Genomic DNA, 15,740 nt, shown 5'->3' on the forward strand with positions numbered 1-15,740 from the left:
AACAATATGAGCAGACTTCCAAGGACAGTGCTAATTAAAAAGGGCAGTTGATGACCCCTTTAAATGTGCGATATGAATGAACAGAGCTTATAAACAGCCATTAAGATCGTTATGAGATAATTCTGACAGCATGATTTAAGTGAAGATGGTTTCTCATCTCAAGAAAATTCCACTAGTAATTACAACTTTACATTTGACATTCATAAGCTCTCAGCTCATAAATACAATCTTCCCAAAGTGACTCGAACCACCGTAACCCCTCATAAGCTGTAATTAGCTCAGCGTCTGCAATTATGTTTGCCAAAGCTACATTCTGCAAATCTGGTGTATGCCGTTTATTACCTCAATGTACTGTAAAGGTAATGAGAATACAGCTTTTGTGGTCTTGTAAACATGTGGTCGTGTAAATAAAACGAGAAAGTAGTAACAAATATACTGTATGCTGTAAAAATATTGGTTAATTAACAGGTTTTGTACTTTGTGACTCACATGGTGTTTATTTATGGTTGTGAATTGCATTATGAGTGCTTTTTCTCTGCTCTGTCGACAGTTTAACTATTTATTCAACACTCATTCTGAAAACGTAGCACTATATACATTTCTGGAGATCGCAAATTATGTAGCCAGAAATACGTATGGCTGCATTCCGTCTTTTAAATGAATGATACGGGGCGGTATGACGTTGTTCCTTTTTTTGCTAGCAGCTGACTGATTTCCTCCGTAATAACGGTTTTCCCACTTTTACCAGTTTGTCCAGTGACTCGCAGCGTACGTTGACAAACTTGAGACGTGTAAAGGAGTTGACCGTAATGACGGGGTTTGAGTCTGGCAAAGAACAGTTCAAGAAAGCAGGTAAGACAAAAACCAAAAAATAAACTAAACAAGTAAATAACAGGGTGAGAATGTGATAAAATCTGAAAACATGGTAAAAACCAGGCGAGGGCTTTTTTTTCTGGATTGTTTCAAAACACTGTCGGTTGGGTTTTGGGTGGGTCAGTCTGTGCTTTTTAAAACACTATTGGTTGGTTTTAGGGTAGAAGGTGGGTGTGGGGATCGGTCAGTTGGTCAGCGGTCTATAGTGGATTTACGTGAGAACAACAGGTGCTAATGGCACTGGCGAGAGAATTTTGAGACCTTAAAAAAAATGTACACAGCGGCCTCTGGTGGCCTCCTGGGATGTTTTTTGTGCTTTCCAGAAATGTATATATGGCTGCGTTTTAAGAATGAGCAGGGTCTGTATTAAGTTTGTAAAATGACAAAAAAAAGTACTAGAAAAATGTAGGCTTTTGTACCATAATTTACAACACCAACCCTGACGCACTGTAAGAAATGCTGGGTTCCACACAATTGATTTGTGGTGGGACAAACTTCTTAGTCTTCACAAATTAAAGTAGTTTAAACATAAAACTATTAACTTGTCTCAAAAGAGCTCAAGAATTGTGTTGTTTTTAATAATAACTAATTATAAATAAGTTGTTTGAACAAACAACACAACTATTTTTTGAGTGCAATATACCACTTCCAACTCTTCAAAATGTCACTTTGTCGAATGTTTGGACATTATAAGATTTTGAGGAAAGTTTAAGATTCCATAATAAAATCAAAAGCATAAATACAGAAAGTGTAAAAAAAATTAATAATAAAATATGAAAAACAGTCATCATTAATTAACCTTTTAGCTTAGTCCCCTTATTAATCATTGGTCGCCACAGCGGAATATTACCACCAACATCAGCATATGTTTTACACAGCGGATCCCCTTCCAGCTGCAACCCATTAACATCCATACACACTTATTCACACACATACGCTATGGCCAATTTTAGCTTACACAATTCACCTATAGAGCACGTCTTTGAACTTGTGGGGGAAACCGGAGCACCAGAAGAAAACCCACTGACCCAGCCGAGGCTCGAACCAGCGACCTTCTTGTAGTAAGGCAATCGTGCTACCCACTGTGTCGCCTGTGATATGCCCCTGAAAAACTGTCAATTTACAGTTTATTTTTACACTGTACTATAAGTATAATTTACAAGGATAAAAATTACTGTGCCAAATGTCAGCATGTGCAGAAGATCAGCACACAAGGGGATATTTTGCCAAGATTTTAATCCTGCTATCAATTTTCTTTTACACCACTTACTTTGAAAGTGAATCACTATTCTGCCAAGTGTTTTTAACAAATATTTTCAGGGATAAAGAGCACCAGTAGTCTGAAAAACGAGGTCACACTTTATTTTGAAGCTACATTTTCTTGAGTTTAAGTTACATTGCATCTACATGCCAACTAAATCTCATTAGATTATATAGGTTGGGGTTAGGGTTGTGGCTAGAGTTAGTGTAAATTAACATGTTCTTGCAAAGTTTCTTATAGTTCGTTAAAAGTTTGTTGGAGGAGCAGTATCAACATACAGTATATTAAGCAGACAGTCTACTAATGTTTAAATGGACCATCAAAATAAAGTCTTACCAATAACTATTTTTCTGAGATGACACTTATAATCTGAGCTTGAGTCCCAATTGGTACTGTATGCTTTATAAGTAGTTTTCTACGATTACAAGCTAAACGTTCAGCAATTCAGTAGTGAATTTGTGACACAGAGTGTTCAGGAGAACTGGAACGGTCAAACAAAACATCTGGGAAAACTCATTTCATCCTACAAGGACATTCACATAAATATCTGGAGGCTCATATGGACAGTTCCATGAATTAGTCCGCTTATACTAAGAGTCCATGTTCAAAACGATAGCAAAGACTGCTTTCTGATGAAGAGACTGCTTCTTGTTGGGGTTAAAATATAAAAAAGGTCTTAATTGGATCAATCTGTTTTCAAGAGTGATTAACTATGGTATTTTGATATGGTATGGAAATTTATTGGTACAATGTGGACCTATAGTTGCTCTTTTTGCACATATGGCCATAAATATAATAGGATTCAGATTTTTTTTAAAGTCCAAAGACTTGAAGCCAATGAGACTAATGGGAATCATGGGAATGTGCAATAAAGCTAAATTTTTCCAACAAGACCAGTTTGTTACCCTCTTAAATGACAGTTTCTGGGAATATTTTTTTGGAACAGTAACAGACCAATTTTTTATAATTACAAAGTTATTTGTTTGTGTGTGTTTACCAGTGTACCAGTACTGCATTCCAAGACCGATTTCTTTGTAAACCTATTTCCTACGTAATTAAACATGAACAAAGATTCTACATCTAATCCTAAACAGCTTTCTTATAATAAACAGCTTTCAGTGTATATAAAAGCAGTGTTACATGGAAATGAGCTGTGTTTGTCGAGTCTTGTGATTATCGTAATTTTGAAATGACAAAGGGACGGTCTACTTGGAGCTTTTTATGTGTCCAAACTTGGCAACATAGTCAAAACCTAAATATACAGCAGCATCTAAATCAATCTATGGCACTCATGCAGTGCAGTGGTCACGTGGCACAATCTGTAACTCTCTGAAAATCCTCAGTTTACAAGTAATAATTATGAGATGTGACCTATTTTTTTTTAAAGTTGGAATCTCATAATTACTGTAATTAGGAGATTACATGAATGCAGCTATTGACTGCAAATAACTTCAAGAACAAACACTTTTCGAGGTGGCTAATCCAGTTTTTCATCATCTTGAAACTGATACACTCCAGACTTTTGAAATGGTATTGCTGATTTATAGTCAAAGTTTTTCTGAGGTTGATAAAGTAGTCAACATAACTCGAAGAAATAAATAAATTAAACATACAGAAGTACATACAAGTAAATAAATAATTTCCTTAATAAAACAAAAGCATTTGTACATTTTCAAACATGTCTTAAAATCTTCACAGTTTGCTGTGGTGAGTGACCTGCTGCGCATCAAATCCCCTACAGCTTGATTAGATTTTCCAAGCATCAAAGATTGTTCTGGTTCCTTTGTTTTTACATGAGACAAAAACAATGAGAAAATCTGTCTACAAAATCCATGTATGTGTATAAAAATGTGTCTTTCATGGCTATGATTTGTCTTTTTGGTTCTCATGACTTACTGATATTTCAGCACGCTTTATTATTTTTTAGAAATTGTGTGGGAAAAATGTAAAGATTACTTTAATAGCTGATTTATTCTATAAAGGACTAAAACCATTATCTATTATAATGTAGAAATGTTCTAATACTTTTATTATACGTACAATGAGAATATTGACTGACAATTTTCAGGTTGCCTCTTAATATTTTCTATATATACGCTAACTTACAAAGCCTTGTAGTCAACCAAAGTTGTAAGAGCAACAAATAATAACTTGATGTCTAGTTTATCATTTGTAAAAGTGGCAGAAGGTAGATTTTTCTTATGAATCATCTGTTGAACTGCATCTCAATCATCACAAATACGGCAGAAGACCTATTGGAACCCTTATGGACCCAAGATTCTCATAGAAATCAGTCAAGTTTGGTGAAGGAAAAATAATGGTTTGAAGTTACATTCAGTATAGGGGTGTGCAAGAGATCTGCAGAGTGGATGGCATTTGTGCTGCCTATTACATTACAAACAACAAGAGACGGCAAAATCTTCAGCAGGATACCGCTCCTTCTCATACTACAGCCTCCACATCAAAGCAGCTGAAAGCAAAGAAGATCAAAATGTTCCAGGATTGGCCAGCCCAGTCACCAGAATGAACATTATTGAGCATGTCTGAGGTTAGATGGAGGAGGAGGCATTGAAGATGAATCCAAAGAATCTTGATGAGCTCTGGGAGTCCTGCAAGAACGCTTTCTTTGCCATTCCAGATGACTTTATTAATAAGTTATTTGAGTGATTACAAAGATGTTTGGATGCAGTCGCCCAAGCTCATGGGGATCAAACACAATACGATTTCTTTTTCCACTGCAGCATAACTTTTCTTTAGTGTACATTATTATATTATTTACTGTACATTATTTCTGTTCAGTGATAAGACTTTTGTCTAAGCAAAGTCAGACCTTACTGTCCTAATTAAATAATAAAAAATCAAGGCATGATCATATTTTATTGTTGTTAAATAAGCATAATCTAGAGGCCTTTGCCTTTCATAAAAGCCACTTCTGATACCAAATGATCAACTAGAAGTCAAGTTATTATTTGTTGTTCCTAAAACTTGGATAGATGACAAGACTTTTGTCAGGTAGTGTAAATACAATGCTGCTTAAAAGTTTGTGAACCTTTTGTGAATCTTTAAACAGGATGAAGATGTTTTTCTCATTTTGCTGAAATTAGTTCTGCCAGAAATAACAGAAGAATACTTTCATGTATTCAGAAGACAAATTATGTTAAGATATAAATCACTCTGACCTGCATTTTTTCTTCCTCGCATTTATTCACTTTCCAGCTCTTTGAAACATCACAGCAATATTTCAAGGAAAAGCAGCAAGTTTTATAAATGGGCCGATAGTGAGGTGGAGTTGTTGCTGCGTGTAACAAAGGAGTATAAAGTTGCAAAAACAAGCAAGAATGTGGACCGGAAGAAAACATTCTGTGCCATCTGAAGAAAACCAATCCACAGTATAAATAATCTTTGTTAATGTTATCCACCAGTGTAACTAAATTGGTCACATGACTAAAAGTTCATCATTGTTTTCCAAAAATATGTTATCATTTACAAAAAAAAGCCATCTCATGCTGTGTTCAGACTGCATGATATTTAAAGTAATCATGTCACAGATGTTTTCACACTGCATGACTATCTGGGCTAGCGTTTTGTCGCTGCTTTGTTTACACTGCAAGATGGATCGGCGACAGGGGCTTTCACATTGCATGACATTACAATAGGAAGAATCGCCAACAGCTTCATCTTAACTACATCTCACAGCCAAAAACACGTAGTATATCTTTTATTTTTAACTACATAATGAGAAAGAAGACTTTAATGGGGTAGAAAATGGACATATTTGCTCACCTGGCTTTGAAGGGAATTAGCAATTTTTCCTCAACTTTCTTTTTTAACTCTCAGTATAAAACGTCAAACATACATGGGTGCTCCAGTCAAACCTCCACTAGTTTTTCCTCCATTTCTTGGGTCCAAATAAACTGAAAATGAACACTTTTAACTTCTCCCCCAACTTTCCACTGGCCTGCAGGTACACACAAACAAGGGAATGCTGCTCTCTCATTGGCTCTAGGTGATCGCCGATGTTATTTTCAGTCAAAACTCCTCATTTCACATGGCATGATTTGAATCGCCGACAGCTTCAGATATTTAGCATGCCAAATATCTCACAGGCATCTGCAACTCATCTGCAATTCACTCAGATCGCGTCTTTGATAGTTCATACTGTGTGATTGACACTCACTTGCACGAGCACCGATTTGCCTGCGAGTCAAAATCGGAGCTAAAATCATGCAGTCTGAACTCGGCATTAGTGTGGACGAAAGGCCAAAATTTAAATAAATATATGTTTATTAAACAAAAACAAGTGTGGAAATGACAGAAGTATCTTCAAATTCCAAAAGTTGTCTTAACATTAAGTTTTTTTAAGCCATCGCGTTTCCTTTCCATCCTTTATTCCAGCGGTGTCCATACTTAGTCCTGGAGGGTTGTTGTCCTGCAAAGTTTAGTTCCAACCCCAATTCGACACACCTGGGCTAGCTAATCAAGCTTGCAGGTGTGTTAAGGCAAGTTGGAGCTAAAATCTGCAGGACACTGGCCCTCCACGACCGAGTTTTGACACCCCTGCTTTATTCGTTGCTATTTTTAAAACTCTTTTGTAATAGTTGTGTTTGAGTCTCACAAGTGTCCTCCAGTAATGTTAATTTTGTACAATCTCTCTTATCGTGTTACCATTATTCACATTTTCACCAATTCCACAGTGGGTTCACAGACTTTCATGCAGCACTGTATATAAATAACTGACCTAGTTTGAGCTGAGACTATTCACTATTCATTCCTGCTCAGGCCTGCAACCTGAAGAGTCCCAATTTTATGATATGCAATTACAGACTGGCACGTGTGAAACGTTCAGGAACTCTGTTGTGAATTCCAGACTGTTCATGAGAACTCGAAAAGCTAAACAGAACGTGTGGGCAAACCAGTTACAAAAACATCTGAATGCACGTAAGAGCATAAAAACGTCTTTGTCTTGTGCAGGCACGTGATATCAAACATAAATCTTGTCTAAAGCTCTGCCCGTGACTCACCTGATCGCCGTGATACCTTTGTATGCCAACTCTGTGCTCGCCTGGTTGAACGTGCAACAGATGTTCCTTCCCCACTCATTTTTTTGAGACAGACACGACGAAACTGAATGACAGACAGCTCTTGTTGACTTCATACAGAAGAGGGTTGTGGTGGCACTGATATAACACCATCCCTCTGTTCCAGAATCAGTCATAAAGCTGCATGCGTTTCTCCTGTCCTCACCCACTGTGGGCTCACCGGTCCAAGAGAAGAGTGAACACCAGACAGATGAGGAGAAGACACCAAACAAAAAAGTGTCCAGCTGTGAAATATAAACAGATATTTCCCCTCGGAATAAAACGTGTGGCATTAACTTGCAATTCCTCTCCAACAGAGCATTAAAAGGTCTCGAGCCCTCCAGAGAGGCTTATTAGAGGTAGGGGGAAATTGCCGGCCTGAAGGGTCGTGGTCTCCCCATGGTAGGTCAAAGATCAGCATTGACAGAGAAGGGACGGGATGAGGTGGTAAGGCAGGATACAGAAAGATGAGATGATCTAGCGGTGCTACATGGTGGAAAGTTGATTGGGTTTCGATGACGGAAGATCTAGCAGAGCCTGAACGGTGACGCCGACTTTTACCAGACCTCGCTCCTCCAGAATGTGATGTGGCAAACACAACTGGTCCTGTTGATAAACAAACAAGCAAATGTAAGCATAAATAGAAAAAGAAAGGAAACACTTGGAGTTACATTATGTTCAAGTGTTCCCTTTATTTTTAGAGCAGTATAAATAGACGAAGAACTGATATTGCTGCTTTGCTAATAAGAATACATGGTAAAAACAAATGTTAATCGCATCTAATATTTACAATGCTGTTTAAGAGTTTGGGGTTGGTGGGAGTTTTAAGGTTTTTGAATGACAAGTCTTTAGTTGTCACTGCATAGAAATGTGGTAAGACTTTATTTTGATGGTCCATTTGAGTATTAGTAGACTGTCTGCTTAACATTTGCTGATACTGCTTCTTCAACAGACATTGAACTGACTATAGGAAATTTTGCAAGTACATGTCAACTTACACTAACCCTAACAGTCAACTTATAATTTAATGAGAATCAGTTGGCATGTAGATGCAATGTAACTTAAATTCAACAAACAGACCACCAAAATAAAGTGTGACCAAAAATGTTAATTAAAAATGTTAATATTTTGTTAAATTTTGATATAACAGTATTCTGATTGAATTTATGGTCAAATATTGTTTATTCCTTAGCCTTCAGTTTCAGATGATCCTTCAGAAAACATTCCGATATGACAATTTAATAGTCAAGTAACATTTTTACTTACAATCTATGTTAAAATCCGGTAAATTCCAACAATGACACATATTCTTTTTAAAACAGATTTTTTGCAACAATATAAATATCTTTATTCTTTTGATTGATTCAATTCAAATTGCTGAAAAAAACAGGTAAAGTTCTTTAAAATCCCACTGAGAAAACAAATGCATCTCTACACCGTACAAAATGCTGTAAAATTTACAGTATTACTGGCAATTTTGGTTTACTCTAACAATTACATTTATTTTATTTTCGGCTTAGTCCCTTTATTAAGCTAAGGTCTCCACAGCGGAATGAACCGCCAATTTATCTAGCTAATTTTTTTACGCAGCAGATGCCCTTCCAGCTGCAACCTATCACTGGGAGATGCAGATGTGAAGTTGTACATTCTAACTGGAGACACACGGTTTTCTGCCTCCCTGTCTGGCTTGGAGCATGGTAGGGAGTTTTAGTGCTTTCTGTTTATTATTTTTGTTTTGTCCTGTGTTGTTAGTAGAGAGGTAAGTTTTCTGTATTTTATTTTCTTATTTATTTTTCAGGGTAAGGTTGCTTTAATTTAGTTATTTTGGTTTATTCTCATTTATGTATTCATTCATTCATTCATTTTTTTTTTTGGCTTTGTCCCTTTATAAATCTGGACTCGCCACAGCGGAATGAACCGCCAACTTATCCATCATATGTTTTATGCAGTGGATGCCATTCCAGCTGCAACCAATGACTGGGAAACACCATACACACTCTCACATTCACACTACAGACAATTAAGCTCACCCAATTGACCTATAGTGCATGTTTTTGCACTGTGGGGTAAACCGAAGCACCCGGAGGAAACCCACGCAAACACAAGGAGACCTCCACATGGAAATGCCAACAGACCTAACCCCTTTTTTGGCCTAACCCCTCCCGGTGTTATTTTGCTCCTAATTTTCGGTAAATGAATCATATTTTCTTGTTAATTCTCAGTGGTTTGTGTTTTAGTTTATATTTTGGGGGGAGAGAGCTCGGGGGCATAAGAGATTATGTTTTTAATCCCAGTTATCTTGTTAAATTTCTGTTAAACTTCTTTTTGATTAAGGATTTTTAATTAAATTTGTAACATCAGCAATACTGTAAAAACTGCCTTAATCCTGTAAAATGTGCAAGCACACTGTTAACAAAAAACAATATTTAATTAAAATGAATAATTGTAAATTTTAGTTATACTGGAAACCAAAATTGCCAGTAATACTGTAAATTTTACAGCATTGTTTACAGTGTAATTACTTCATCCACAAATGCTCACCACACATGGGAAAATATGTATTATAGACATTGTAGAGTGGTTTAAATCCTGGTGGTTTCAGTTTGAGCTTATACCAATAAATAAATAAAAAAAAACATAGAGATATTGGCTAATAGTCCATATAGTGTTAAAATATCATGGATTCAGAAGAAAGAGACACTCAATCCCACCTGTGGCACTCCAAGCTTTTTACAAGCATCCAAGAAATTCTCCACATTGCGCCGACATTTGGCCATACTTAGCTTTGGCTATTAGAAAAAGTAGAAACACATAAAAGTTATAGCAAGTAGAGCATCAACAATCAAAATCCTGCTTGATTTGAATGCTGTAAATTCACTAATGAATATTTAAAAGAGCTCAAACATAATACAATCTTATTTGACTGAAGTTCTGAGGTAAATATCCTTTATTGATATAGGATATTCGACTTACCACGGCAGGGGAGGGTACATGAATACTGGCGACCGAACGGGGACGAATGTGATTGGCTAGATGGCATAAAACGACACCATCCATCAGCGCAGCGCCCACGTCATCTGGCAATAAAACCTTTAACCTTGACTCGAGGTTCTGCAAACACACACAAGGGCTCTGTTTGTTTCATTTGCAAATTAGCCATTCCAAATAACAGGTAAGTATGTCACGTTAACAAAGAATCACCCATAGGCTAAATGTCAAGATAAGGCTCTGTAAGTGCTTTGTTTAGAGATTCAGGCATCACATGAGTGGCTCTTCAGCACCAAGGAGAGCAGATGCAGAAGCTGAAGTGAAGGAAGATGTGAGATTAGACATGGCTGCTTTAGGATCAGTCAACCCCACATCACTCCACCACACATGTAAATCTAAATGCATTTCTATGAGTAATCTAATTACAGCTATAGACTAATTTAAAAGATCATCATAAAATTGTTAATTTCTCTGTTTTGTTTTTTTTTTGTTTTTTTTTATTCATTAGATATGGGATTTGGTAGAATTGAAATATTTGTTTAATTCTCTAAAGGTCTGATGACATGTCTTTCAAATGTAAATTTTTACGAAAGAACATTTTGTCAGAATAACAAATAATATTTGAAAATTAGGGTTATTTCACAAACTAGTATTATTTTATCTAGGAAGAAATGTAAGCATTGCTAGAAGCATGGCACCTTTTTATTTTATGCATATATATATATATATATATATATATATATATATATATATATATATATATATATATATATATATATATATATATATATATTTTTTTTTTTTTTTTTTTATAAATATATAAAATATAAATATTTATTTTAGATTTAGAAGAAATGTCATCAATAGTTTCCAGAACAAACTAAACGTTTTACAATAAATGCGGCAAAAAAATAAAAAAATTAAAAACTGAAAGTAAAAATAAAAAGCTGACCCAGCATTTTTGGCATAACTAAGATTGCCTCTACAGCCTCCTCACACTTCTGTATTACTCTGCCCACATAGTTACAGCAGATCAATAACGCACTATAGTTTTGAGGCTTTTTTATGTAAGAACGTAGCTGTTTAGATTGCATCTGTGCAGCGCTATTCACAAGATTGCGACAAAGACTGCATAATACGCCTTTAGAGGAGGAAAAACTACAGCCTATCCAATCATTATTAAACTGGAGGGACTTTCTAAGTCGATCTCTCTCTTTTTGATGTTGCAGTGCTGTATTTATACCATATAATTGTAGTGTATTGAGTGTGAGATGGAACTCACATACTAGAAATGTATGTATTTTGTGTTGGCCACTCTTTGTATAACCCTGAGTTAACTTTTTGGTTACTAATAACCCTCCCATTTTCGTTACTGCAGATTAGTTCAGTAAACGGAAAGAAAAAAAAATGTTTGTGTTGCTTTGGCCTTTTCGGGGTTAATTATTGTGATATCCTGCTTGAAATACTGGGAAATGTTTTTAGACTGATGGCAGTTCAGCCTTGTAATCTTACAGTGTCAGCAAAATCCCCAGTTTTGTCATCTGAATTATTCAGATACTAACTCTAAAATGACGTTGGTGAATTAGTAACGGTTTCTGCTGTTCTGATCTCAGCTGCAGATGTGAATGAGTGGCGGAAGAAAGTAGTTCCTCTTACAAAAAGGTTTTAAGACACTGTGTTTTTTGTTCTTTACATACACAATTATGCTGTCAAACTGTTGTATAAAAGCAATATTACACTCATCATAGCTATGCGATATGGCTGTATATCGCATGGCCTGTGGCCTCATGCCAACCCACGCCTTCCACCAATGCCGATATACAGCCACCTCACACTGCTACTCGTGTAATATTGCTTATACATACACACACACACACACACTTGCTCATCATTTATTAAGGGATACTCCTCAAGCACACCATAAAATAAAATAGTTCTTTCAATTTACACAGGACTAGTTGTGTACATACAGCTGTATGTTCTGATACACACCCAGATATTGGAAATCTGGCATTGGTAGGCGAAAAGAGTATCGGAAGATCTCTAGTCACAAGTACTTGTTACATTCCAACCCTGATCTACATTTCTGTTTACAAAACTAAGCTGTTTACTGTACGTTCCTTATTCGAAATTATTTTCTGCCTAATATTTGTTATGATATTATAACTGAATGCATTATCATGATCATAAATGATTTGTAGCACAAACTGTTTAGTAATTTTTTTCCCTTCTAGTTATTTACCAGCTAATAAACATCTTGCTCCTTCAACTTACTTCTTTGTTGAAAAATGGTGCATACAGCAAGTGTAACTTAAATACAGCAAGCAGCTCATATAGCGTGCATGTCAATAGCTTGTGACGCACAAGTAAATAAGGGTTTCATGCCCTGCACAGTGACTTCAACTCCTAATCTCTTTGTACTTTCCGCGGAATTAAAAAGGACAGGACTTGATTACAAGGTAGTATTTATTGTCTGTAAAAGATCTTTATCATGACTCGACAATGATGCATGCGCAGACTCCATCAGCACTAACAACAAATTTAAAGAGAATTGTTAACAGTAAACCTCTAGGCAAAAATGGGCAGGGACGTATACATCGAAACAGAACTTGTTTGCATGTGTGTTTTATTGCCTTCATGTGCGTTACCATAGTTATGGTGTATGACTCAATCCTTTTAGCTTTTGCTTTTAACTTCGCAACACAAGGAATTCTGACCTGCCGCAAAAGTTTGATCTGCTCCATCTCCTCCCTAAGGTGCTCCATCTTCCTCCTCATGGTGAAGCTTGGGTCTGTGGAGCTGAAGTCTTGACGGTTTCCACGGGAGAAGGCTGAGTAAAAAACACACAATCTTCATTAATTCTGAATCTTTTAATCTACACTGTCAATGACTGCAGTGTGTTCATTAAAGGGTTAGTTTCCCTAAAAATGAAAATTATGTAACTATTCATTCATTAATTTTCCTTCAGCTTAGTCTCTGATTATCAAGAGTTGTCACAGAGGAATGAACCACCAACTATTCCAGTATATTTTTTATGCAGCTGATGACCTAGTACTGGAAAATACCCATACATTCACACACACTCATACACTACGATCAGTTTAGCTTATCCAGTCCTCTTATACCGCATGCCTTTGGACTGTGGAGGAAACTGGAGCACCTGGAGGAAAACCATGCCAACACGGGGAGAACAAACTTTACACAGAAATGCCAACTGACCAAGCCAGCACTCAAGCCAGCAACCTTCTTGCAGTGAGACCACTGAGCCACCGTGGCCCCAATTATGTTATAAGTTACACTAAAATAAAATTTCTTTTATATTATAAAATTAAAACATTATTTTTTAAAAGTTAATTTAGAATTAATTATCAAAAATCCAAAAACATTTAATTGCAGGATGAATCTGCATTTTTGAAAAATCACTTGAACATATTGTTCAGAGACAAAAACTGTAATGATTGCTTACCTAATATATATATATATATTTGCTTAACATTGTGATTGCTGCAATCTTTATTTGCAGTGTCAAGTTGCTTTCAAACAATTATTTTCTTTTATCAGAAGTGGGACACAAAATGGATGCACTATGCCATGGCTTGTCATGTTTTTAAATAGATGTCTATAGACAGCAACACGAACAGATGCTAAAAGGTGGCCCCGATGTTCGTGCCCTCATATAAAACTGTTTACAGTTCTGAAAGATAAGTTGCAATGTGGGGCATCCAGGGTGCGACTCCCTTTAGACATCGGCATTTTCTATTCAAACTATAAACTTTTACATTTAATACTTCTGTGAAGGTTTTAACACAGAAATAACAAATCTGTTCAAAAAGACTAAAGACAATGACTGCTCAGTCTGTACATTAACATGCCTTGACGAAAAAAGTCAAAGTTGGATATAATGATCCCTGCTGTACTCTGTTGAATCCTTGATTCTGATAAAATGATAAACATCCTAATGTGTGCAATTATTTTCAGATAAATGCACAGCTAAGATAATTGACCACATTACAGTTTCATATCACTACACTCAATGATTTCAGATATTTCACAGCCTACAGCAGCAAACACAATAGAATACACATAGAATATATCCAAATGAAGCTAGAAATCTGTACTATTGAATGAACCATGTGCACTTGATAACAAACGTTTTCTGGTTTTGTAATCTGTATAAAACAAACGTGAGGTATACAGTCCATCCTGTCAAATGAACATCACATGACAGCAACAAACTTGTAAAAAAAAGACTCATTGTCATTTCTGAAGGAGATTCACCATTAAGACCAAGTTGTGGATTACTTCAGAAGACAGTGTAATCTGGTGTAGCATTATCTTAAGGATGATATTGTGTAGAAATGTGTAAATGAGGTTGGGCAACCTGAAAATATGGTGATTTTGTTTGATTTGGACGGTTAGAAATGAAACTTGAGACAGTCGTTTGCTTTTATTTGTGATTCCAAACATGTAGTGTAATCGTACGCTTGGCAAACAGTTTTGGAGAATCTGACGTTTCCCCATGCAGACAGAATGCCCAAGCACACTGCCCAAGAGACGTTTCAAAGATGGCCGCCAAGTGAAATGACTTGCCTTAAAGGGACTTTGACAGCAGTCAGAATTCCAATCAAATCAAAACAAAAAGGGTTTGGAATTTGTGGTTTCAAAATTTGTCCTAAAATTGCATTTTTATTCTATGTTTCATGTAATCTCAACCGAAACATAAAGAGAGGTTGGACATAGTGTAGCTCCTCACCTTTTTCAAAAACAGCCGACAGTGTTTTGTTTTATCACAGCTCGGCCAGCAAGAGGGGTTTAGCTCAACGTATCAAATGAAAAGAAAATGAGAGACATCTCGAAGAGGACGGGGCATGACACATACTAGAGAGCATTTGATTGGTTATTATATGATGAGAAACTGTGGTGTACTGTGGTGACGTAAAAAACACCGGTGATCCATTTGGGCAGAAGTAACTACAAGCTTTACATGTTTATATCAGTTTTTTATCTTCTAAATGTGAATTTTGTCACTGTTTTAGAGCACACTAGATTATAGATATCCTAAAAACAAATAATACTGATACTAACATCTACAAAAACTTAATTTTAATTTCATAGGACCTTTAAAATGTCTTGAAATACAACATCTGAAAATGTGGTAACCATAAGTACCATAGTATAAGCAGATCAACTGACTTCAGTCTGATTTATTAGAAAATAAGATACACCTAAGGTATAATGCTATTATTATCTTCTATTAATTCATTAACATGTTATCAACATATTTATCAACCGACTTATACTTTGTTTCTCAAACTGTTAAAGTATTATTGTTCGAGACAGAGAGTTATTTATTGAACAAAATTGCTAGGCACTTTTCAGATCTCTACATTTCTACATGATATTAGATCTAATTTCAGGACAAACATAGAAAGAATGAGGTTTTATTCTCCTTTGTTGATGCTTTTATGCTATATTATACAGACAAGAAACATCAAAACATTTGAATGATGATTTAATGATTGTTAACACAATGGCTCTTT

At 35.9% G+C, this 15,740-nt stretch overlaps 1 protein-coding gene across 1 annotated transcript in view; it reads right to left on the reverse strand.

The window, feature by feature from the left end:
• Positions 1-3,342: 3,342 nt before the first annotated feature.
• lrch2 (leucine-rich repeats and calponin homology (CH) domain containing 2) overlaps positions 3,343-15,740 on the reverse strand; it is a 120,172-nt gene continuing 107,774 nt past the window's right edge. Inside the window, exons 18-21 of the mRNA XM_021471636.3 lie at positions 12,918-13,030; positions 10,186-10,323; positions 9,924-10,001; positions 3,343-7,818 (exon numbers count right to left, since the gene is read on the reverse strand). Coding sequence (XP_021327311.1) covers positions 7,699-7,818; positions 9,924-10,001; positions 10,186-10,323; positions 12,918-13,030 — 449 coding nt within the window. The 3' untranslated portion in view covers positions 3,343-7,698. The remainder of the gene's footprint in view (positions 7,819-9,923; positions 10,002-10,185; positions 10,324-12,917; positions 13,031-15,740) is intronic.

This window comes from Danio rerio, chromosome 5 (genome assembly GCF_049306965.1).
Source record: "Danio rerio strain Tuebingen ecotype United States chromosome 5, GRCz12tu, whole genome shotgun sequence".
NCBI lineage: Eukaryota > Metazoa > Chordata > Actinopteri > Cypriniformes > Danionidae > Danio > Danio rerio.